The sequence below is a fragment of the Trachypithecus francoisi genome, unplaced genomic scaffold (genome assembly GCF_009764315.1).
Source record: "Trachypithecus francoisi isolate TF-2019V2 unplaced genomic scaffold, Tfra_2.0 Lachesis_group20, whole genome shotgun sequence".
NCBI lineage: Eukaryota > Metazoa > Chordata > Mammalia > Primates > Cercopithecidae > Trachypithecus > Trachypithecus francoisi.
The window spans coordinates 9,877,222-9,902,339 of NW_022681466.1; the positions used below are offsets into that span (position 1 = coordinate 9,877,222).

The 25,118-nt window shown below is 51.3% G+C and overlaps 1 protein-coding gene across 11 annotated transcripts in view; it reads right to left on the reverse strand.

Annotated features, from left to right (window-relative positions):
- The window catches only part of DNAH17 (dynein axonemal heavy chain 17), a 158,495-nt gene that overhangs the window by 24,079 nt on the left and 109,298 nt on the right, over positions 1-25,118 (reverse strand). For 9 of the 11 annotated variants that reach the window (XM_033182425.1, XM_033182418.1, XM_033182417.1 and 6 more), the window contains 15 exons: positions 22,660-22,926; positions 20,697-20,858; positions 17,149-17,382; positions 15,890-16,054; positions 14,585-14,680; positions 14,207-14,424; positions 11,205-11,412; positions 10,771-10,886; positions 8,946-9,138; positions 7,609-7,844; positions 6,467-6,589; positions 4,609-4,813; positions 3,842-4,006; positions 3,416-3,556; positions 2,562-2,732 (listed from right to left, as the gene is read on the reverse strand). In XM_033182425.1, the coding sequence (XP_033038316.1) occupies positions 2,562-2,732; positions 3,416-3,556; positions 3,842-4,006; positions 4,609-4,813; positions 6,467-6,589; positions 7,609-7,844; positions 8,946-9,138; positions 10,771-10,886; positions 11,205-11,412; positions 14,207-14,424; positions 14,585-14,680; positions 15,890-16,054; positions 17,149-17,382; positions 20,697-20,858; positions 22,660-22,926 (2,700 nt within the window). Of the gene's footprint in view, positions 1-2,561; positions 2,733-3,415; positions 3,557-3,841; positions 4,007-4,608; positions 4,814-6,466; positions 6,590-7,608; positions 7,845-8,945; positions 9,139-10,770; positions 10,887-11,204; positions 11,413-14,206; positions 14,425-14,584; positions 14,681-15,889; positions 16,055-17,148; positions 17,383-20,696; positions 20,859-22,659; positions 22,927-23,152; positions 23,157-25,118 lie in introns of those variants that run through there. The other 2 variants (XM_033182419.1, XM_033182424.1) reach the window with 2 other exon arrangements.

The following is a 25,118-nucleotide window of genomic DNA, read 5'->3' on the forward strand; positions in this document are numbered from 1 at the left end:
AAAATCTCACAGTGAACCTGTGATTCAGAGATTCACATGTAAAAGGAATCTTCATAATATGGACCCCACTGGTTCAAAGTTTGAGTTTGAATTGAAAGCTAGGCTTAAACTGATGCCCAACCTATTTATACAATTAGCGTTGCCCAGCCTGGGCAATATAGTGAGACCCTGGCTCTTTAAAAACATTTTAAAGGCCGGGCACGGTGGCTCAAGCCTGTAATCCCAGCACTTTGGGAGGCCGAGACGGGCGGATCACGAGGTCAGGAGATCGAGACCATCCTGGCTAACACGGTGAAACCCTGTCTCTACTAAAAATACAAAAAACTAGCCAGGTGAGGTGGCGGGCGCCTGTAGTCCCAGCTACTCAGGAGGCTGAGGCAGGAGAATGGCGTGAACCCGGGAGGCGGAGCTTGCAGTGAGCTGAGATCCGGCCACCGCACTCCAGCCTGGTGACAGAGCAAGACTCCGTCTCCAAAAAAAAAAAAAAAAAAAAAAAAAAAAGTTTTAAAAAATTAGGGCTGGGTGTGGTGGCTCACGCCTGTAATCCCAGCACTTTGGGAGGCTGAGGTGGATGGATCACCTAAGGTCAGGTGGATCACCTAAGGTCGGGAGTTTGAGACCAGTGAGACCAACATGGAGAAACCCTGTCTCAACTGAAAATACAAAAATTAGCCGGGCATGGTGGCATATGCCTGTAATCCCAGCTACTCAGGAAGCTGAGGTAGGAGAACTGCTTGAACCCGGGAGGCAGAGGTTGTGGTGGGCTGAGATTATACCATTGCACTGCAGCCTGGGCAGGAAGAGCAAAACTCTTTCTAAAAAACAGGAAAAAAAAAAAAAAATTAGCCAGGTACAATAGTGTACACTTGTATTCCCAGCTACGGGGAGGTTGAGGCAGGAGGATCACTTGAGCCCAGGAGTTTAAGACATGCCTGGGCAACATACTGAGACTGTCTCTACCAAAAAAAAAAAAAAAAATTAAAAAATTTAAAACTAAAGAATTGACTGGGCATGGTGACTTACCCCTGTAATCCCAGCACTTTGGGAGGCTGAGGCGGGTGGATCACGAGGTCAAGAGATCGAGACCATCCTGGCCAACATGGTGAAACCATGTCTCTAATAAAAATACAAAAATTAGCCGGGCATGGTGGCGTGCACCTGTAGTCCCAGCTACTAGGGAAGCTGAGACAGGAGAATTGCTTGAATCCAGGAGGCAGCAGTTGCAGCGAGCCAAGATTGTGCCACTGAACTGCAGCCTGCCAATAGAGCAAGACTCCGTCTCAAAAAACAAACAAAAACACTGAAGAATTAGCCGAGCATGGTGGGCAATATAGCAGGACCCTGTCTCTATAAAAACATTTAAAAATTAGCCAGGCACAGCAGTGTACACGTGTTCTCAGCTACAGGGAGGTTGAGGCAGGAGGATCACTTGAGCCCAGGAGTTCAAGACCAGCCTGGGCAACATAGTGAGACTTTGTCTCTACTAAAGATAAATAAATAAATAAATAAAAAACTGAATAATTAGCCGAGTATGGTGGCACATGCCTGTAGTCCCAGCTACTGAGGAGGCTGAAGTGGGAGGATTGCTTGAGTTCAGTAATTCAAGGCTACAGTGAGCTGTGACTGCACCACTGCACTCCAGCCTGGGTGACAGAGTGAGATACTGTCTCAAAATAGCAGCAGTAGCAGCAACAAAAACTAGTGTTTCCAACCATACTTATGGCACAGTGTAAACAAAATTGCAGAGGGGCTGTGCTGTGGTTTGAATGTGTTCCCCAAAAAGCATATGTTGGAAACTGAATCCTCAGTGCAACAGTGTTGGGAGGTGGGGCCTGAGAGGCAATTGGGTCATGAGAGCAGAGTCAATGGCTTAATGTCATGATCAATGGAGTGGGTTTGTTACACAAGGAGGAGTTTGGCCCCTTTTGTGCTCTCTCTCGCCCTCTAGCCTTCCACCATGGGATGACACAGCAAGAAGGCCCTTGACAGATGCCAGCACTTTCATATGGAACTTCCCAGACCCCAGGACCATGAGAAGTAAATTTCTATTGTTTATAGATTACCCAGCCTTGGGTATTCTGTTACAGCAGCACAAAACAAATTAAGACAGGCTGTTTAATCAGTTTCAGAGAATGCAGATCTTTAAATATTTTAGCAGGACTGTATAAAACAGGAGGAATATTTGTTTATTCATACACTTATTTCTTAAGAAACATCACTCACCCCACAGTGGGCTAAGCACTAATGCAGGACTATTTACTCAGCACAACTTACATGTAAAATGACATTTCCTTGTGAAATTCTCCTTGCCACACCACCCCTTTCCTAGCTCCCATTGGAATAATGTGCCAGCTTCCCGAATATCGACTAGGAGAGCCCCAGGCCTGTTCCACATCAGGCATCTCAGACTTTACAGTCACCTGGGTATGTTGCTAAAATGCAGGTTTGAAATTACCAGGTTTGGGTGGGGGCCCAAGAATCTGCCTTTCCACAAAGCTCCCAGGGGTCACTGACACTGCTGGTCCACGGACCACACTAGGAGCAGTGAGGCTAGACATTACCTGAAATGTAACTTGTGCCAAGAAAATGAGTTTGTCCCTCTCGAAGAGCCCCCGGGCTGTGTACATGTAGACGGAGTAGGTGATCTCATCCGTCAGGTTGATCACCCGCTGCTTTACCTCATTGGCAGGGGTGGTCCTCTGGATGGCTTTCTCAAACACCACGTTGAAGGCCTGTGGATCCACCACCGAGAGTCATGGAGACGTGCAGAGATGGAGCCCGCCACCGCTCCCCACCACCACTCCCTGCCGCCTGTGGTGGCCTCCAGTTTGTTTTGTTTGAGACAGAGCCTTGCTCTGTCGCCCAGGCTGGAGTGCAGTGGCGTGATCTCGTCTCACTGCACCCTCCGCAGTGAGGGAGGTTGCAGTGTTCAAGCAATGCTTCTGCCTCAGCCTCCCTGCGTAGCTGGAATTACAGGCATGTACCACCACGCCTGGCTGATTTTTGTATTTTTAGTAGAGATGGGGTTTCACTATGTTGGTCAGGCTAGTCTTGAACTCCTGACCTCAGGTGATCCACCTGCCTCGACCCCCCATAGTGCTGAGATTACAGGCGTAAGTAAGCCACCATGCCAGGCCATCCAGTTTGTTTTGATTGGGTTGGGGGTGCCTGGAGGCACCAGGGGAAGAGCAGGGAGGAGGGAGCAGCTCATACCCTCTCCTGGGGAGAATGGGTGTAGGACTGATGGGGGCCCCTGGCTCCCCTACTTCCAGCCCCATCTGCAGGCTGGACCAGGTCTGCCCTCTGAGGGTGGCCCTGGCACTGCCTGATGGCTGCACGGGCAACAGACCTGGCTGTGGAGCCCAGATGCAGCCCCACCTTGAGGGAGGCACCCGGCCCCAGCTATAGGGCACACCTTGAGGGAGAACTGGTAGATGGGGTTGATTTTGTTGAGGTCGTTCAGTATGAAGTAGAGCAGAGATGCCCGCTCCGCAGCCGGGCGGTAATTCTCTCTCGCCTCGTTGATTTTAACTTCTGTGATTTTTGCCTCCACCACCTCAACACAAACAAAAGGGGTTTGAATGACACAGCAGATGGGCAGTGCCATGAGCAGGTGGGCTCATTCCCAGCCACCAGCCTCGCTCCCTGGGAAGCCACCCCAGGGCTCTCAGCAGCAGCTGGGTGCAGGATGGGAGCCCGGGCCCCTTCTCCTGCCCTGGGCCCGCTCAGGCATGTATGACTGAAGCTGCTTTTCTCCTTGCTGGTGGGGGAGGCGTCGATCGCCCGTGGCCCAGCCTCCCATGCCCCGGCTGTCAGGGCACGTTACCGAGGCAGCTCTGACCTTCTCCTCGATCTCGCTGGCTGTGTGCTTGGTGGTCTCCAGATTCTCCACCAAAGCTGTGTCTCCCAGAAAGTTCCCCGACGCAGCCGACAGACGGGCCAGGAGCGAATCTTCCAGCTCTTTCAGAATAATCTTAAATTCGTTTTGAGACTTAGTGAGGTTCGCCTGCAAGGGGAGGTGCGGTTGTCACTGCATGGCCTGGCTCTGTCCGCCGGGCACCTGGGCCTCCCTCGGGTAGCTGTGTGGCTGAGCCACGGCCCAGGCTTTGAGCAGGAGGAACGAGCTCAGGGCCTGAAAGGGGCTGCAAAAGTGGAGCCCCTGGAACCTCAGAGAGGCCCTGGGCCTGCTCCCAGCCTTGAGGCTTTCTGTCACGGAGACTGTAGGGGGCAGAATGGGGACAGGCGGGCCTGGGCCTCCTGAGCCCATGCACTGTGGTGGGCGCAAGGGCTGGCAGCCAGGCCATTCTTGCAGGGCAGCGCTCTGGAGCTTAGAGCCCCCTGAGGACCGCTGTGACTCATGTTCTTTAAGCAAAGCAGTCATGTGACTTAGAATTAAATTTGGGAGCCGGAAGAGGGGACAGCTAGGGAAGGAAATGACCCATCCTGTTGTACGAGAAGCTGCGATGCCCCGGGACATACTGAGGCACCTTCAGAGAGAAGCAACGGCACACACCGGGCTGGGGGCCCTACTGGGGGCCCTCACGGTGACTCGGCCCCCTCTGCGTGGGACGGCCCCTCCTCCCGTGTGACCGACCTTGAGGCCGTTACCTTCAGCTGTTCTAGATCTGGGCGCTCTTTGGCCACCACAGCGGCCAAGAGTTGGTCCTCGAGTCCATCCCTGGTGACCAGGAAGTTGATGAGGGTGCACTGAGCCTGCATCTCTGGCTTGTAGTGTGGGTTGAAGTACTTGGTGTGCAGGATCAGGCGGAACTTGGGGTGGTACTCCACCTCCTTGTCGCCAATCTTAATGTACCTGGGGTTAGCGGAGGGAAGGGTGAGTGGGCCTCCCAGTGGCCAGGGGAGAGGAACACAAGCACAGACCACCTTTCACCCCCGCCCCAGGCCAGGCCAGGCCGCCACCTTGAGCCCTCCTTCTGATCCCTGGAAGAGCACTGCACCTCTCCTTGTCTGTTCCTCCTCCCCGGCCTGTGACGTGGGCCCTTCTGGGAGATGCACCTGCTCTTTCCTTAGGTGGTCAGGCTCATCTCTGCAGCTGGGTTTACGCCCCTCTGGCTGCATGCTGTGCTCCTCTGGGACCCCCGACCCAGACCCATTTGTAACATCAGTCCATCCTGGAAGCTCCCAGGACTGCAACCCGGGGTCTGCTCATCCACTGTGGGGGCTGCCTGTCTCCGACTCTACACCCTCCTCTCCCCTCTTCGTAGTTGGGCTCACTTTGAGGGGCCTATGGCTAACTTAACCCCTCAGCACTCACACCAGGCCCTTCCCAGAGTCTACGACCTCTGCATATTGATTTGCCACCCCTGTTCTGGGTTTCTGCATGCATCTCTGCATTTAAAGGTGGCTCCTGTCAGCGCTGACATTTACATTTTTTTAAGGTAGATTTAATTTTTTAAAATTGTAAAGTGAATAATGTGAGCTCCATGCATCAGTTGATGAGTGGACAAGCAAATGCACGCAGCCATGCATGGAATGTGATCCCGCCATAAAGAGGAATGAAGGACTGACACATGCAACCACGTGCATGACCCCTAAAAACATGCTAAGTAAAGGCCAGGCGCAGTGGCTCCCTCCTGTAATCCCAGCACTTTGGGAGGCCAAGGCAGGTGGATCACCTGAGGTCAGGAGTTCGAGATCATCCTGGCCAACATGGGGAAACCCCGTCTCTACTAAAAATACAAAAATTAGCCGGGCGAGGTGATGTGTGCCTGTAATCCCAGCTACTTGGGAGGCTGAGGCAGGAGAATCACTTGAACCCAGGAGGCAGGGGCTGCAGTGAGCAGAGATCGCACCACTGGACTCCAGCCTGGACGACAGAGCGAGACTCCGTCTCAAAAAACAAACAGAAAATGCTGAGTAAAAAGAGCCAGACACAAAAAGACACATGTTGCTTGATTCTCTTCAGAGGAAATGTCCAGAATAGGCAAATGCACAGACACAGAAAGCAGACTAGTGGGTGTCCAGGGCTCAGGAGGGAGGGGGAATGAAGAAGAACAGTGGATGTGGGGCTTCCTTTAGGGGTGCTGAAAATGTGCAACTGGACAGATGTGTTTGTACAACATTGTGAGTGTACTAAATGCTCTTGAATTGTGCACTTTAATATGGTTAATTTTATGTTTTGTGAATTTCGTGTGAATTTTTAAAGGTCATGCAGTCCCAAGACTTGCAAAATGCCTAAGAACAGAAAGAAGAAAGACATCACCTCCAAGCCACACCATCTGGAGGTGATCACTGATAAAATGGTGGCGGAGATATTCCTAATGGGGATGTGGCCCCTTTCCAGTCTTTCCTCGGGAGCTGGGGGTTCCTTCCCTCCAGTCGGCATTTTGTCAAAGCCCCTGCTGCTTACCAGGGAAGCAAAGGCATTTTCCCTACATGCACAGGCCCAGGCCCCGGGCCGGAAGATGTTTACCTGGCTCAAGCCACGGAGATGGAAACAACTCACTTTCCCTTTTTAATTGTGTTCCTGCCCAGTAGAGGGTCCAGCACGGGGTCCACGGTTTCGCCAATGTTCTCAATGAGCAAGGTGTCCCCTTCCGAGATGGCCTGCTCGATGACATCCAGGTAGCTGCGGGCACATCACGGAAGCTGGGTCACCGCAGAGGGCCTTGTGATGGAATGGTGCGCACGCGCCGACCCGCAGCCCCTGCCCTCTTGAGCGAGACGGCGCCAAGCGAGTGGTGACCTAGGAGCCTACAACTTGTTCCCAACAGCTCACCCTTTCCTGAAAGGAGCCGAGGGGCTTCTTTGTAAACTGCTCCTGTGATCTTATGGGAGTGCAGATGAAAATGGAAACAGTTTTGCTTTTTGTTTCGTTTTTTGAGACAGGGTCTCATTCTCTCGCCCAGGCTGGAGTGCAATGGCGTGAGCAGGGTTCACTGCAACCTCGACCTCCCAGGCTCAAGTGATCCTCCCATCTCAGCCTCCTGAGTAGCTGGAACTACAGGACTACAGGCTCATGCCACCACACCCAACTAGGTTTTTTTTTGTTTTTGTTTTTTGGAGAGACGAAGTCTCACTATGTTGCCCAGGCCGGTCTCAAACTCCTGAGCTCAAGCGATCCTCCTGCCTTGGCCTCCCCCTCAGAGTGCTGCGATTACAGGGATGAGCCACTGCGCCCGGCCTGGAAGCAGCTTTGAGTAGCTTTATGGCCACAGAGGCAAATGTTTTCATATCCACACGCCATTAGATTTTCCAGCACTGCTAGGAAGATGGGGCGTCACTGTACCTATGTCGTTGACAGCCATTGTTTCTCATCTGTGATGAGAACACAGACCACAAGACCCAAGAATGTGACCACCTCAAGCCTCCCAGCCAGCAAATGGCCAAGCGGGAGGCAACCCCCGGCCTGAGCCTCCGCCTCACTCTCCTTTCCCTGCAGGAGCAGTGGGTGATGGGGACAGGGGAAGGGAAAAGAGCTCCTAATTTCATTCTTTACTACTGCTGCTGTTCCCCGGGTCAACTTTAAAACCTGTGGGCTAGTACTTGTATTTAAAGACCCACCCATCCATTGAACCAATTTGAAATGCCTAAGGCATGCTTCCAAGCAGAGGGGGGCTTTGGTCTGGGTCCTGCGCCCGCACAAACCTCTTCTGTCCCAGGCGGATGGCTTTCAGTTCACTGCTGTATTTGTTTTTGATCCACTTGATTCCTTGGAGCTGGGCGTCCACAATCAGTGGCCACCGCTCGGTGTTGCACAGGATGGTGGCATTCTCGGTGGACATGCGGTCGCTGGGGAGGCCCTGGTTGTTCCAGGTGGCCACGTCTGCATCATCTGTCAGCAGGCTCAAGGGATCCAGGCCATTTGTGATCGGGATGGGGACCTGCCCAGGGAGGCACACTTTCTTAGAAGAGGTGATGCAACCTTATTACTTACTAGAAAATAGCTCTCCAAATCATGCTGAGTCTGGTGCTGTGGTTAGGGGTGGACCAGCAGGACGCCCTGGAAGAAGCTAGCCATTTCCATCACTCTGGACAGAGCAGCTTTGTAACTCGGCTAGAAATGACGTCAGCACAGCAATACTGGGCCATGTTCTTTTTTTTGCCCCCAGACAGAGTCTTACTCTGTCACCCAGGCTGGAGCGCAGTGGCGTGATCTTGGCCCAACGTAACCTCTGCCTCTCGAGTTCAAGAGATTCTCCTGACTTGGCCTCCTGGGTAGCTGGGATTACAGGTGCCCACCAACACACCCAGCTAATTTTTGTAGTTTTAGTAGAGACGAGGTTTTATCATGTTGGCCAGGCTGGTTTTGAACTCCTGACCTCAGATGATCCACCCGCCTTGGCCTCCCCAAAGTGCTGGGATTACAGGTGTGGAGCCACCACGCCCAGCCTAACTTTTGTATTTTTAATAGAGATGGGGTTTCACCATGTTGGCCAGGCTGGTCTTGAACTCCTGACCTCAGGTGATCTGCCCACCTCAGCCTCCCAAAGTGCTGGGATTATAGGCGTGAGCCCCTGCGCAGTGCCACAGGGCTACCTTCTTATCCTCAAAGGGGCCTGAGCCTCATCACAGAAGTCAAGGTGCCGTGTGGCTGGTTCTGCCCTGCTGGGACCTCCCCAGATTTCCTGAGTGATGAATAGGACTCCACTTTTTTTTTTTTTTTTTTAAGTCTAGGTCTTGCTTTGTCACCCAGGCTGGAATGCAGTGGTGCGATCTCTGCTCACTGCAACCTCCGCCTCCAAGGTTCAAGCGATTCTCCTGCCTCAGCCTCCCCAGTAGCTGGGATTAAGGCGTTCCCTACCACGTCTGGCTAATTTTTTTTTTTTTTTTTTTTTTGGTATGCTTAATAGAGATGGGGTTTCACCATGTTGGCCAGGCGGCTCATGAACTCCTGGCCTCAAGTAATCCGTCCGCCTCAGCCTCCCCAAGTGCTGGGATTACAGGCGTGAGCCACCGCGCCCGGCCAGGACTCCACTCCTTACCTTTAAGTTATGTATGTAAGGGATCCAGAATTTCTCCATCAGCTCATTCCGGTATTTCTTGGTGAAGTAGCCCACGTAGGACACGAAGGCAGAGATGAGCAGGACGTCCCCACACAGCGTGACCCCCTGGCTCCTGAAGTTCTCCACAGACTCAGCCCAGCGGACGTTTTCCGACGCTAATCCCCCCACCAGCCTGAAGTGGAACGAGAGAGAAGAAAACATATTTGCATCAGTAAGAGGACTGGCCCAGACAAGCCTCCACCTCTGCACCTCTGTGAATCTTCAGTTTCCTGTCTGCACCTGGCTCAGTGGCTCAACGATGAAAATGCTTTTGGGGAGTTTTTGGGAGGAAACGCTTTAGAGAAGCCTAAATCATGCTTCTTGGCCAGGTGCAGTGGCTCACGCCTGTCATCGCAGCACTTCGGGAGGATGAGGCGGGTGGATCCCCTGAGGTCAGGAATTTGAGACCATGATGAAACCCCGTCTCTACTAAAAATATAAAAATTAGCTGGGCATGGTGGCATCCATCTACGGTCCCAGCTACTCAGGAAACTGAGGCACAAGAATTACCCGGGAGATGGAGGTTGCAGTGAGCCAAGATCATGCCACTGCACTGCGGCCTGGGTGACGGAGTGAGACTCTGTCTCCAAAAAAAAATTAAAAAAAAAAAAAAAAAAAAAGACATGCAGGATGTCAGGGCTCAGAATGAAAACAAGCACAGGAAATACCTCATTGATAATTTTTATATTAGTTACCTATTGAAATAATACCTTGGATATTTGGGGTTAAATAAAATTATAACTATTTCTTTGTACCTAAAAATGTTTTTTTGTAGAGATGGGGTGTCACTATGTTGCTCAGGCTGGTTTCAAACTCCCACCTCAGCCCTCCAAGTGCTGGGACTACAGGTGTGCACCGCCATGCCTGTTTTTTTTTTTTTTTTAAGACAGAGTTTCACTCCTGTTGCCCAGGCTGGAGTACAATGGCACAACCTTGGCTCACTGCAACCTCCACCTCCTGTGTTCAAGTGATTCTCTTGCCTCAGCCTCACAAATAGCTGGGATAACAGGCGCCTGCCACCACACCCAGCTAATTTTTCTATTTTTAGTAGAGGTGGGGTTTCACCATGTTGGCCAGGCTGGTCTTGAACGCCTGTCCTCAGGTGATCCACCCACCTTGGCCTCCCGAAGTGCTGGGATTATAGGCGTGAGCCACCGTGCCCGGCTTGCCTGGCTAATTTTTGTATTTTTAGTAAGATGGAGTTTCATCATGTTGGCCGGGCTGGTCTTGAACTCCTGACCTCCAGTGATCCACCTGCCTCGGCCTCCCAAACTGCTGGGATTACAGGCGTAAGCCACTGCGCCCAGCCAGCCTCTGTACTTTTTAAATGTGGCTGCTGGAAAAGTTAAGGTGATACATCCACACCTGGCATTATATCCCTAGTGGACGACACTACTCTGGAGCCCCAAACCGTGATGTAATCTGTGAAATGACTGTCTGCTGGCTGCAAAATGACCCTGGAACACACGTGGTGGGTGACAGTGGGTTATGACCAAGTAATGCCCCCTGGAACAAGCCCCGTGGGACCCAGTGTCCCAGGCCAGCGTAGGTTACTTGGAACCACGCAACAGGTCATATTTTGTGGAGGCTCCTGACTATGCAGGAGGCTAAGGTTTATCCTAATTACTTTGAGCTCAAGAAGTGAAAGTGGCAACCTGGCTGCTTCCACCTGAACTTCCTCCTCTTCCTCCCCAAGGCAGTTGTATGGGCCTGTCCCTTTCAGGGGTCTGAGAGCAGGAGAGTGGCCTCAGGGAGGAGCCAATACCTGTTCGCCAGTAAGATCACCCTGTTCGTGGCATCGGCCTCTTGCTGACACTTGATTTTCTCAGCTGTTGCTTTTTCAAACGCTGAGGTTAGGTTGCTCAGGTTGGCGTTAAGTTCCTGCAAAACCAAGTTGGAAAGCTGCTGAAAACCCCAGGAGGCGTCTCTAGCACGCTGCAGCGGCGGCAGGGCTGGGTCCTGTGAGCATTGAGTGTCAAGAGGCTCCCACAAAGGCTGAGAGCCCTGTGGAGCATGGAGGCCAAACACACCAAGCAGCTCCCGGCACCGTCTGGCCCCTGCCTCTGCCTGCATCCTCTCACGCTGCTGAATAATTCATGACGGCGGGCCGTGCCAATCCATTTTAAACAGAGATATCGACCAGCAGCGCAAGCAAGTGGCTCTGGTATTTCGCAGAGACGGGAGCGAGCCGGCACTTACGGCAATCTTGTTTTTGATCCGGGACAGCTTCTCTTGCGCCTCTGCCAGCTCTGCATTAGCCTCCTCCAAGGCCTGCCTCTTAGGCGCCACGTCGCAGTAGACCTCGTAGAAGCGGACGATGTTGATGCACCAGGAGCAGAGGCCGGCGGCGGCCGTGGACTTGGAGCGGATGAACTCGGGGTCGAACGTCGGGTTGCCTTGGTAGGGCCTAGCAAGAGAACACCAGTGGGCCGGAGTCGTCACCCTGTCCTGCTCCGGCAAAATGGGCCCAGAGAGGCTGAGTGTCTTGCCCAGGGTGGCACAGCTCTGGAGGGGGAACACTGGGATTCACACAGTCAGGCTGGCCCTAGAGGCCATGCCCCACTGGCTCCACTCTCCCACTCCCGTTACCCCACAGTGGCATTGCCCAGTTTTCCAAGTCGGGCACCAGGAGACTAAAACTATCAGGTTAGAGGGATGAGACGCAGAAGAGATGATGTGGCAGGTGTTATTCTTTGGGGGATGGTACAGTGACCAAGAAAAATGCCCATAGTTGCAACTTAGGCACTCTAAAAACTAGCGTTTTTAAAAATGACACCAACATCATTATATATGAACTGAACTGCCTGCAGAAAGAAATCTGAATGGATAATTCAAAATGTTCATTGAAACGTAATTGAAATTGAGGTTGGGAACAGAGCCCATCATTTCTCGCTCTGGTCTACTTATGCTTTGTGTAGGCTAATATTAAAACGAGCATGCATCTCCCAGACACACACCACATCGTGTGGGCAGGGAACAGTGCAGAAGCTTGCGGGGTGATAGAAGGAGGCATTTTTGAGGCTTCATGTATAACAGCAAAATGAAAACAGCCTAAATATTCAACGAAGCGGGAAGTGTTAAGTAAATTATGATTCCTGTATGGTAAGATCATACATACAAAAGTTAAGAAAATCATCTTTATTGTTTTGTTTTTTTTTTTTTGGAGACAGGGTCTCACTCTTTCGCCCAGGCTGGAGTGCAGTGGTGTGATCACAGCTCATGGCAGCCTTATCCTCCTAGGCTCAAGTGATCCTCCCACCTTAGCCTCCTGAATAGCTGGGACTATAGGCACATACCACCACGACTGGCTAATTTTAATTTTTTTTTTTGTCAAGATGGGGTCCTCTTTGTTGCCCAGGCTGATCTCAAACTCCTGGGCTCAGGCGGTTCTCCTGCTTTGGCCTCTCAAAGTGCTGGGATTAAAGATTAAAGGTGTGAGCCACCGCACCCAGCCTTGAAGTGTTTTATTGTTTTTGTTTTTGAGATGGAGTCTCACTCTGTTGTCCAGGCTGGAGTGCAGTGGTGTGATCTTGGCTCACTGCAAGCTCCACCTCCCAGATTCAAGTGATTCTTATGCCTCAGCCTCCCGAGTAGCTGGGACTATGGGCATGCACCACCATGCCTGGCTAAGAAGTGTTTTTAATAACATAGGGAAAAGTATTTTTTGGTTTTTGTTTTTTTTTTTTTGGTGTGATAATATTAAGTAAAAAAAGTGGAATAAATATATGTATACAGTATTATCTTTTCTTTTTGAGATGGAGTCTCACTCGGTCACCCAGGCCGGGTGCAATGGTGTGATCTCGGCTCACTACAACCTCTGACTCCTGGGTTCAAACGATTCTCCTGCCTCAGCCTCCTGAGTAGCTGGGATTACAGGCATGCGCCACCACACCGGGCTAATTTTTGTATTTTTAGTAGAAATGGGGTTTCAACCATGTTGGCCAGGCTGATTTCAAACTCCTAACCTCGTGATCCGCCCACCTAGGCCTCCTGAAGTGCTGAGATTACAGGCGTGAGCCACAGCTCCCAGCCCAGTATTATTTCAACTATATATTAAAAAAAGAAAAAACAAAAAACCTTAGAAAAAAAGACGGGAAAGAAATATATCAAATGTTGATTGATGGTGGCACACCCTGGTGTAGCCCTACAGGCGTTCTTGTTGGTTTCTCTTATACTTCATTCTATACTTACAAGATGTTTCGCAGCAGACCCACCCTCTTCCTCCCACGTGGGAGCTGAGAGGTTTTGGGGTCCTAGCTGGGGTCGCTGGGGTCTGGTCCTCTTTCTCAGTCCAGGTCGGGAGCACCCTGAAGTTGGCCTCCTAGGGGATGGCCAGTGAGGAGCCACACGGGGTGGGAGACAGGCTGGGCACTTACAGAGTGGAGCACCCCAAGAATGCCAGCGCGTTGACATTTACAGGGTGAAAGGCGGAGTCCCCATGGCACCCTTCCCAAGTCCCATGGCTCATCCCAGAAGGAGCCATTGCCAGTCCTGTCCCTCCAGATGTAGAACCTTTACAGTCAGGCCAGCAAAAGAAAGATGCATGGCAGAGCCCCAGGCATGTGGCCACTCGCTGTCCGTGCCTGCGTGCATGTGTGTGCGTACATGTGTATCTGTGTACATGTATATTTTGTGTATACTGTATTCATGTGTAGACATGTTCATGTGTGCATGCATGTGCATGCTTATGTGTGTACATGTGTATGTGAGCACAGGTGCGTGCATTTTGTGTACTGCATTCACATGTACACATGTGCATGCATGTTTGTGCTTATATGTACATGTGTGCATGTGTTTTGTGTGCATGCACTGCATTCACGTGTACATGTGTGCATGCACGTGTGATTATGTATACATGTGTATGTGTGCACATGTGTGCATTTTGTATGTGTGCATGTGTGCATTGCATTTGTGCTCACATGTATTCATGTGTGCAACACATGTGCTCATGTGGTCAGCTGTTCTCACAGGGGCCGACCTCTGTGGGGCCTGGCCGGCCTCTCTCTCTGACCTGTGGCTTGAGGGTTCCCGCTGCTGAGCTTGTCAGCTGTGTTCTTGGGGTGCTGTGTGGGGAAGGGGCTGCCTAGATTTTGAGCCACAGGCCCCAGGAGCCTGAGGCCACGCTTCACCCTCAGCACCCTGCCTTGGCCTGATGGAGAATCGGAGGGAAGCCCTGGCTGCGAGGCCCAGTGCTGACTCACTTGAAGGCCTTCAGGCAGGCCTCAGGGATGTGCTCCTTGTCGAACTTCTTCAGGGAGTCTAGGAAGGTGTCCACCTTGCCCATCATGATCTTGGCCGCCTTCCAGCTCTTGTCCTTGGGGATCTTGCCCCCAGGTGCGGTCAGAATCATGACGGCAGCGGTGACATTGACCACGGCGTCCGGGGGGGACCCAAAGGACTTCAGCTCTGTCAGGTTGTTCTGCAAACGACAGACAGGATGGGTCTGATGGGAGTTTGGACTGGGTCCCTGGCGATGCCCCAAGGAAGCCGCCATGAGCGCGTCACCACCCATGCCAACGGTGAAGGCCGCTTCCTCTCCACCCAGGCCAGGAGTCCCCTTTCTTTCCCTCCCCCTTTACCTTATTCAGAGTGTCCAGAGCCTCCTGGGCTGCCAGTAGGGCTGGTTCTGCTTTGGCCAGGTCCGTTTCACAGGCCTTTTGCTTCTCGGTGACATTCTGGAAGGAAGATGGACAGGAGAGGTTACTGCAGGTCTGTCCATCTACCTGTGGGGGCATGTATGTGCATGTGTGTGCATGTGTATGTGTGTGCGTGCATGTGCATATGTGTGCATGTATGTGTATGTGCATATGTGCATGTGTAGGCAGCAGTGGTGAGGGGCAGCCCAGGCCCCAGCAGGTCTGAGCTCCACAAAAGAGGCTGCCCCTCCGGCTACCACTCATTTGCTGCGTTTGCTGACTGCGCTCCTTTGCCAACATCCCTCCGTGTGTACTTGGCCCCTGTCTAGAGCCCACCATCCTCCTGCCTCCTCTGCTCTGCCCCACAGCGCTCAGGGCAGAATGAGCAATGCCTCAGCAGTTGGGTGGGATTCTTGAGTTCCAAGACTGGAGGGGAAATCCAGGGGCCACCCTGACTTTGCAGTCTTATTGTTTCTGGGGCTGTTTCATAATCCATCCAAAATGGAACATCTCAGAGTATATACCTTACCCCTCTCTAAGAAAGTAGCAATTCTTTCATCCATGCACATACTCATTCATTCACTCAGGAGACAGTGGGCAATGACTGGAACGCTCTTAAATAATTACCCAGATGTGGGACTGATGACAAAAAAAGCACCCAGGGAGCGGTGATGAGAAGCTACACCAATGATGCTGTGACCTTCAGGCTCCAAAGATGATGAAGACACTCCCCCTAAGCAGTGGTTCTCAACCTCAGCCACCCCCCAAACCAGCAAGAAGCCCACCCCAGGCCAGTAACGTCCTACCCTCTGTGGCGGGGGTGGGGGGGTCTGGAGCCGCATGTCTGAGGACCAGGCTCCAGCGGGGTCTTCTCAACCCCTCCCATGCTCATGGATTGCAGGCATTTTGTTAACATGCAGGCCTCATTGAGCAGAGCTAAGCTGGGGCCCGAGAGCCTGCATTTCTCACAAGCTCCTGGTGAGGCTGCCACCGTGGGCTGGAGGCTGAACATTGAGGAGCTTGGCCACAGGGATAGGAGTTAATTCTAAGGAAAGCCTGCTTCTGAGTGGGGGCCCTCACCTGGGAGAGACTCCTCCTTTGGGGTCCCACGGTTTAAGAACCTCGTTCTTCTATGTAAGTCTCAGCCTTTCCTATGCCTGTTGGTACCACCTGACCGCATGAGGAAGTTCAGGAGGCCTGGCCAGCGCAGCAGCCCTCCTGAGGCCACACTGGGCTGCCTTCACCTACCTTATTGATGACCTCGACCTTGACTTCCTCCTCGTCAGCAATGGCCTTCTCTTTGCTGACCTTCTCGGTCTCGATGCCGACCACCTGGATCAGTTTATCTGCACTCTCATTCTTCTGCTTGAGCTCAGCCTCCTGAATCGCCAGCTTGGCTTTCAAGTCATCCACCTGGGGAAGGAGAAACCAAGAAACAGCAAGCGTGGGCCGCAGCCAACATACGCCGCCCTGCACTGGGCAGACGAGGGGTGGGAGCCACAGAGGGGCAGAACGGCAGGGCTGTGTCTTTCGACTCCCAGTGACTCGTTTTGGAGAGTCTTTTCAATATCTTAAAAGTAGGTATTGAACCCTGACTGTGTACACAGGGTCACAAGTATGAGACATTCTTGGTGCTCAGAGGAGTTGGCAAGGTGACTGAAAAGAAAAATATCAACTGCAGCCCGGGCAACATCGTGAGACCCTGTCTGTATAAATAATAATAAAAAATATAGCCAGGCATGGTGGCCTGTACCTGTGGTCCCAGCTACCTGGGAGGCTGAGGTGGGAGGATCGCTTGAGCCCAGGAAGTTGAGCCATGATTGCACCACTGCATTCCAGCTTGGATGACAGAGCGAGACTGTCTCAAATGCCAGCTGAGTTGCAGTGCTGAGCAGGGTTGGCCAGGGCCCCTCCAGGCTGGTGGGAAAGTGATAGCAAGAGTTTGTGGGGGCAGGGGTGCGAAAGCTCCCCCGGAAGCAAATGGGAGGTGCCAGTCTGTTCACAACTCCAGCAGGGAGGTGGCAGCTATTTTCAGGCCCCCTCACAGGTGTCAATGGTGGGCAATAAAGACGAAGGACCAGGACTGCATGATGGAGGAGGTCTGAAGCAGGCAGAACCCTTAAATATCAATACAGTGTGAAGGAAAGGATCCAGGGAGGTTTTTGAGCCGGGCACCGTGGTATGAATGGCATTTATGGATGAACAGATGCATATTTATTGACTGCATTGGGCAGGATGATCAAATCTCACCAGACATGGGGCAGGTGCCACCCCCTGTGTAATGTGCCCTCTGTATGCCCAACATTGTGAAAGCATTTTGAGCCTGTTTTTTTGTTACGACAAGTATACTAACCCTGGCCTAGCAGTGAATGCTTCTCAAAGGCAGGAGGCTCATCTTACTTTAGGCAGTGCTGAGCCCTGGTGTGACCAGCCCGTAGAAGCCTGTGACAGTAGCGGCTCCTGCGAGGCCTCCAGGGGACTGCCAAGAGCTGCCCCACCCCCCTTACCTGGGAAGCTGTGCTCTGCAGCTTCATCAGGCCATTCTCCAGCCTCTCGATTTTGGCAACAAGCTCCATTCTCTTCTTGGCCAGCAGGTTCTGGTAGAGTTTGATCTGCTCCAGAAAGGTTTTGGGTGTGGTGTAGTTGTAGCGCCTCTCAGTAGCCAGGTACACCCTGGACATCTCGTTGACTGTGGTGTGCACGTAGGACATGAAGAAGCTGATGGAGGCCTTGACTTCCCGCTACGAAGATGAGACAGCCAGTCATCCCTGGGAACCCATCCTGCAAATCAGCAAAGTGGAGCTCCCCGGACTCACCAGGAGCTCTGGACAAGGTGCCCCGAGACCAACCTCAGTGTCTTCAACTGCCCAAAGGGGCTCCTGAAAGCAACAGATCCTGGGGCTCTTGTGGGCATTGCACCATGGAAGGGTTTAGCTCAGTGCCCAGGACACAGCAGAGCTTATTATCATTATCTCTGACACACACACGCATACAGGAGTTCGAGACCAACCTGGCCAACATAGTGAAACCCCATCTCTACCAAAAATATAAAAAATTAGCCAGGTATGGTGGTGCACATGCACACACACGCATACACGCACACATGCACATATATATGTGCACACACATTCACATACCTGCATCTATACACATGTATACACATTCACATACCTGCATCTATACACATGCACATGCATTCACACACCTGCATCTATACACGTGCACACACATTCACACACCTGCATCTATACACGTGCACACGCATTCACACACCTGCATCTATACACGTGCCACACACATTCACATACCTGCAGATACACGTGCACACGCAATCACACACCTGCATCTATACACATGCCACACACATTCACATACCTGCATCTATACACGTGCACACATTCACACACTTGCATCTATACATGTGCCACACACATTCACGTACCTGCATCTATACACATGCACACATTCACACACTTGCATCTATACATGTGCACGTGCATTCACACACCTGCATCTATACACGTGCCACACACATTCACGTACCTGCATCTATACACGTGCACACATTCACACACTTGCATCTATACACGTGCCACACACATTCACGTACCTGCATCTATACACGTGCACACATTCACACACTTGCATCTATACATGTGCACGTGCATTCACACACCTGCATCTATACACGTGCCACACACATTCACGTACCTGCATCTATACACGTGCACACATTCACACACTTGCATCTATACACGTGCCACACACATTCACGTACCTGCATCTATACACATGCACACATTCACACACTTGCATCTATACACGTGCCACACACATTCACGTACCTGCATCTATACACATGCACACACATTCACACTTGCATCTATACACGTGCACATGCATTCACACACCTGCATCTATACACGTGCCACACACATTCACATACCTGCATCTATACACGTACACACACATTCACACACTTGCATCTATACACATGCACATGCATTCACACACCTGCATCTATACACGTGCCACACACATTCACGTACCTGCATCTATACACGTGCACACATTCACACACTTGCATCTATACACGTGCCACACACATTCACGTACCTGCATCTATACACGTGCACACACATTCACACTTGCATCTATACACGTGCACATGCATTCACACACCTGCATCTATACACGTGCCACACACATTCACATACCTGCATCTATACACGTACACACACATTCACACACTTGCATCTATACACATGCACATGCATTCACACACCTGCATCTATACACGTGCCACACACATTCACGTACCTGCATCTATACATGTGCACACACATTCACACACTTGCATCTATACACGTGCACATGCATTCACACACCTGCATCTATACACGTGCCACACACATTCACACACCTGCATCTATACACGTGCACACACATTCACACACTTGCATCTATACACGTGCACACACATTCACACACTTGCATCTATACACGTGCACATGCATTCACACACCTGCATCTATACACGTGCCACACACATTCACACACCTGCCTACCTGAAAAAGTACAAGGCTGAGAATATGTTTTCATATCCCAGGTCATTCTGCAAATATTTATTGTTCATTACCAAGGCTGAGTCCTGGGATTTAGAACCTCTTTCCCCAGCCCTCTGGGCCTGCCCACCTACCTGAAGGCAGGCACTGGGAGCTTTGCCCCAGAAATTGTCTCAGCAATGTTAATTTTAATTCAGGACATTTTGAGAAGTAATGAATTCATCCAACACACACATTTCAGGATGCACATCTAGTGCTGGTGGTGGGGCCAATGCCTGTTTCTAGAAAGTCTCTGCCTTGGGAACTAGAAACCCTAATCTATGCTCCAAGGGACACCTCTGAGCTGCAGAGTTACTGAGAGTGGCCAGTCTCATAAATGGAAGCTCTACTGGCAAGCAGGCTCTTTTCCCATCTTTAAAAAACTAGGAAAAAGAGAAGTTAGTTTCAGGTTTATTCTAGCCTACTTAATAACTGCATATGTGTTCAAAAGAAGAGATGGTAATAAAGGGTGGTTTATTCCAAGGGCTGCTCATCCCCCCTACTGAGTTGGTCAAAAGTGAGCTAGGGTTTACAGGTAATTTCCAGCCAAGCATTGAGCTCAAACCATGAACATGGGCACCATCTTTCATTGTTTTTTTGTTTTATTTTTTTTTGAGATGGAGTCTTGCTCTGTCGCCCAGGCTGGAGTGCAGTGGCACAATCTCGGCTCACTGAAACTTCTGCCTCCTGGGTTCAAGCGATTCTCCTGCCTTAGCCTCTGGAGTAGCTAGGATTACAGGCATGTGCCACCACACCCGGCTAATTTTTTATATTTTTGGTAGAGATGGGGTTTTGCCATGTTGGCCAGGTTGGTCTCAAACTCCTGACCTCAAGTGATCCGCCCACCTTGGCCTCCCAAAGTGCTGGGATTACAGGTGTGAGCCACCGTCCCCGGCCTTGGGCACCATCTTTCAGTGAAAAGAGACTGCAAGAAAATGTCAGACCTGTCATTTCCCCTGAGGTGCATGAGGCAATGGCATGTGCCCTTGTGTATACTTATCCCAGCAAATACAGGCTCTCCAGCCAGTGCTCGAGGCAAGGTAGAAAGCCTGAGTGGCCCGATCTGTCCGCACGCTGCGTGTCCTCAGCCCTCCTGAACTGACCCTGGAGCCTTGGCCACACAGGGGCTGATTGGAAACCACGCCTCCCTGGCACAGGATTGCAGGACAATGAAACAAAAAAACCCAGCAGCCCACCTTGGTTTACAATTCTGATGGTTTGTTCATCATGATTATTTTAGTGTTAATTTTGATTTTCAAAAATATTACATTAAAACCTCACTTATCTTGATGCCTGAGGTTTCTCGCAGCCTCTTAAACATTGAGCCCAAGGTGGACGCCTCACTTGGCTCACCCTAGTCCCAGCGCCCTTCTCTCCCAGGGAGCCAGCCCTTGGACCTGTCCTTGTCCTCTGGGCTCTGCACTCTGGCAGAAGTGGCCTCAGTGACTCACCGGAATTCCCTCGGTCTCCTCCAGGAAGCGCGCACTGACGGACACCAGGGCATCTTCCGGCCACTCATGGAACCAGTCGATGGCCGTGCAGTTGACCACAGCTGGGAATTTTCTGGCTCGTACCCGCAGCACGGAGCCCACAGGGGAGAAACACAGGATCACCTGGGTGTGGGAGACAAAGATGCGCTGGCCATGGGGACTGCAGTGCTGAGGCCTAATCCATCACTCTGCAGAAAGCTCTTCCAGAAATCTATGCGCCCTGCCTGGCTCAGCCGCCCAGGGTCTGAAGAGCACAATCCCAGTTCTGGGTTTGAAGGGCAGCCGCCGCACTGCAGTGGATAAATGCTCATCTGGCTTTGTGTCTCTCGCTAGCAGTCCCAATCCCTCCGGAAGGGGCCCTTACCTCTCTAAAAAAAGGCCAGGCAAAGGAAGGAATGGGGAGCGGGCACCCCCATTGGGCAGATGAGGCCCCAGAACGGGCCAGACTCTAAGCCCTTCAGTTCAGCAGGAAGGGTCCCCGCCGGGTCCTGAGGGAGAGTGGCTAATTCCAAGAAAGGGCAGGGAGTCCCTGGGACCCCAGCTGGAGAAGATGCTGGGGAGATGGGCCTGGGGGTCTCTCTGGCTAGATGAGGACCTCCCTTGTCATGTGTCTCAGCCTCCCAGCTGCCCTTGCTCTCTGGCCCCCTTTCGTGGCGTAGGTGTTGCACAGATGCTGCTACTCATGGCGGTGGCTCATTGCTTGGCTGACTTTGCACCCCTCACTGTGTGATGACGTGAGGGTGTGGGACAGAGCTGGCACTGGCAGGGCACCAAAGAGGATCCAGGAGCAGGCATCGCCCATCAGGGGACGCCTTTGGCTCACAGATAACATTCACTAATTGGGCTACACAGCCCGCAGAGGGGAGGGAGGGCCCCTGCTCTGTTTGAGTCAAGCAGGGGAAAACGATGGCCAGAAGGTGCCCAGGAGAGCTATAGGGTTGGCATCCTGCAAAGGGCAGCACCACCGAACTCTGGAGAGGACGAGGCCAATAGATCCAAAGGATTCTCTGTCCTACTAGGGGAGTTTAGCCTGCTTACCCTAGAGGCAATGCCGAAAGTCAAGGTGTGGCCAGGCAGCACTTTGGGAGGCTGGGGCAGGTGGATCACCTGAGGTCAGGAGTTCTAGACCAGCCTGGCCACCATGGTGAAACCCTGTCTTTACTAAAAATACAAAATTTAGCTGGGTGTGGTGGTGGGCACCTATAATCCCAGCTATTTGGGAAGCTGAGGCTGGAGAATCATTTTAACCCAGGAGGCAGAGGTTGCAGTGAGCTAAGATTGCACCATTGCATTCCAGCCTGCGCGATGAGTGAAACTCCATCTCAAATAAAAAAAAAAAAAAGAGAAAGTCAAGGTGCAAGGTGCATTTATCTACTTAAACTAGCTGTGTGTGGGGAACAGTCCACACAGAGTCAGCTGTCTGTCCACATCTGTGGATTTCACCAACCATGGACTGAAAATTTCTTTAAAAAAAAATACGACGATAAAAAATAATACAAATAAAAATATAACAACTATTCCCATAGCATTTTACATTATATTAGGTATTATAAGTAATCTAGAGATGATTTAAAGTAGAGGGGAGTGTGTTCAAAAATATGACATGATTTTATATCAGGGCCTTGAGCATCCATCCCTCCGTGGATTCTGGTATCCATGGGGGTCCTGGAATCCAACCTCCTCAGATACCAAAGGACAACTGTAAAACACTTATTTTGGCCCCAAGATACCTCTCAAGACCCACGTGAAAAAGTCTCCAGGCTCTGGTTCATCAGGCAGCCCCACCCCTCACACTCTCCTAATAGAATTTCACATCCCATGAAAGATCAGTCCCCCCTGCTCTATGCAGAGCAAAAACCCAAACCCTGTAGGCCACGGGCGCCAAGCTGGGCTCCTGAGGCCCTGCCGAAGACCGGAGTCCCACCTTGAGCTGTCTGCGCACTTTTTCGATGAAGAATTTCCAACATGCTTCCCGAGTGTCGTTCATGCCAAGGGACTTGACTTGGGGTCGCATGGAGGAGACGATGTTCTCCACCTCATCCTCCATAAACAGCCCAGGGATCTCTCCTGAGGCCAGCAGGTCATTGATCAGCACCAGAAACTGCTCCTCGGCCACCTGGGAGTCTGTCATCAGGAACACCGAGGGAACGTTCTTCACGGCAGCCTTTATGTACTGAGCAGCGAGGTCGACCTGGATGGAGTGAGGACATGCTTAGGGGCCTTGGTAAGAAGATCCTCAGTTAGAGACCTCCTCCACAACCACCCAGAGCATGGGGCCACGGGGCCACCTCTTTTTTTTCTTTGAGACGGAGTCTTACTCTGTCGCCCAGGCTGGAGTGCAATGGTGCAGTTGCGGCTCACTGCAACCTCCGCCTCCTGGGTTCAAGCAATTCTCTTGCCTCAGCCTCCCAAGTAACTGGAATTACCAGCACACGCCACCATGGGGACAACTTTCTTTTTTCTTTTTTTGAGACAGAGCTCTGTCATCCAGGGGGGACTGCAGTGGCGTGATCTTAGCTCCCTGCAAGCTCCGCCTCCCAGGTTCATGCCATTCTCCTATTCTCCTGCCTCAGCCTCCTGAGTAGCTGGGACTACAGGCGCCCACCACCACACCTGGTTAATTTTTGGTATTTTTAGTAGAGACGGGGTTTCACTGTGTTAGCCAGGATGGTCTCCATCTCCTGACCTTGTGATCTGCCCGCCTTGGCCTCCCAAAGTGCTGGGATTACAGGTGTGAGCCACCGCCCCCAGTCCATGGGGCCAACTTTCTAAGAAACATAGGCCAGGTGTGGTGGCTCATGCTTGTAATCCTAAGGCTTGGGGAGGCTGAGGTGGGAGGATCGACTGAGGCCAGGAGCTCAAGACCAGCCTGAGCAACACAGCAAGACCTTGTCTCCAAGTAAAAGAAAAAAAGAAGGGTGCAGGAGACCCAAAACCTTGAACGGAGCACAGCCAGGTTCACAGCAGCCATCAGGACAACCTAAGTGTCCATCCATGCGTGAACAGGTACATAAAACGTTTCAGTTGGTCCATCTGTGCAACGGAATATGATGCAGTCTTAAAAAGGGAAGAAATTCTGACACGTGCTGTAGCATGGACAGACCTTCAGGACATGATGCTGAGTAAAATAAGCCAGACATAAAAGGACAAATACTGTGTGATTCCACTTACATGAGGTCCCTAGAGTAGTCAAAGTCAGGGGCAGAAAGAAGAATGGAGATTGCCAGGGGCGGGGCTGGGGGAATGGGGAGTTGTTGTTTAAAGGAGACAGAGCTTCTGTTTGGGAAGATGAAAGGGTCCTGGAGAGGGATAGTGGTGACGGTCACACAACAGCGTGAATGTGCTTCATGCCACCAAACTAGACGTTAAAGGTGATGAAAATGTCTTACTCTTTCACTTTTTCTTTTTTTTGAGACAGAGTCTCGCTCTGTTGCCCAAGCTGGAGTGCAGTGTCGCGATCTCAGCTCACTGCAACCTCTGCCTCCCAGGTTCAAGGAGTTCTCCTGCCTCAGCCTCCCAAGGGATTACAGGCGTGTGCCACCATGCCTGGCTAATTTTTGTAATTTTGGTAGAGACAGGGTTTCACCATGTTGGCCAGGCTGGTCTTGAACTCCTGGCCTCAAGTGATCTGCCCACCTCGGCCTCCCAAAGTGTCAGGATTATAGGTGTGAGCCACCGTGTCCAGCTGAAAATGTCTTACTCTATTTGTCTTGGAAAAAAAATAAAAATAAAAATAAAAAAATAAAAAAACAGGCTGGACACAGTGGCTCATGCCTGTAATCCCAGCATTTTGGGAGGTCGAGGTGGGTGGATCACATGAGGTCAGGAGTTCAAGACCACCTTGCCAACATAGTGAAACCTCGTCTCTACAAAAAATACAATTAGCCACGCGTCATGGCGCACACCTGTAATCCCAGGTACTTGGGAGGCTGAGGTATGAGACTCACTTGAACCCAGGAGATGGAGGTTGCAGTGAGCTGAGATTGTGCCATTGCACTCCAGCCTGGGCAACAGAGTGAGACTCCATCTCAAAGAAAAAGAAATAAATAACAGTGAAAATGGTCAATTTTATATATATATATTTTACCACACATGCAAAAGGAAAGAAAAAAATCTTAAATGGAGACCTTAAGAGGCCCTGAATAAATATACTGCAGGCTTGGACTGGGAGCCTTGACAGTCAACCCCCTTTCCGAGTCATCCAGAGCAGGATTTAAGGACAGGGCGACAAGATGATTTCACAGGAATTTTGCAAGAATAAATGAAAAGTTTTTTTTTTTTTTTTAAGCATGTAACAGAGCAGTAGGAATAGCTTGTTATTTTTGAATATGCCATTTCCATGTATATGTATGTTCAGAAACGCCTGCCAGGTTTATCCAAGTA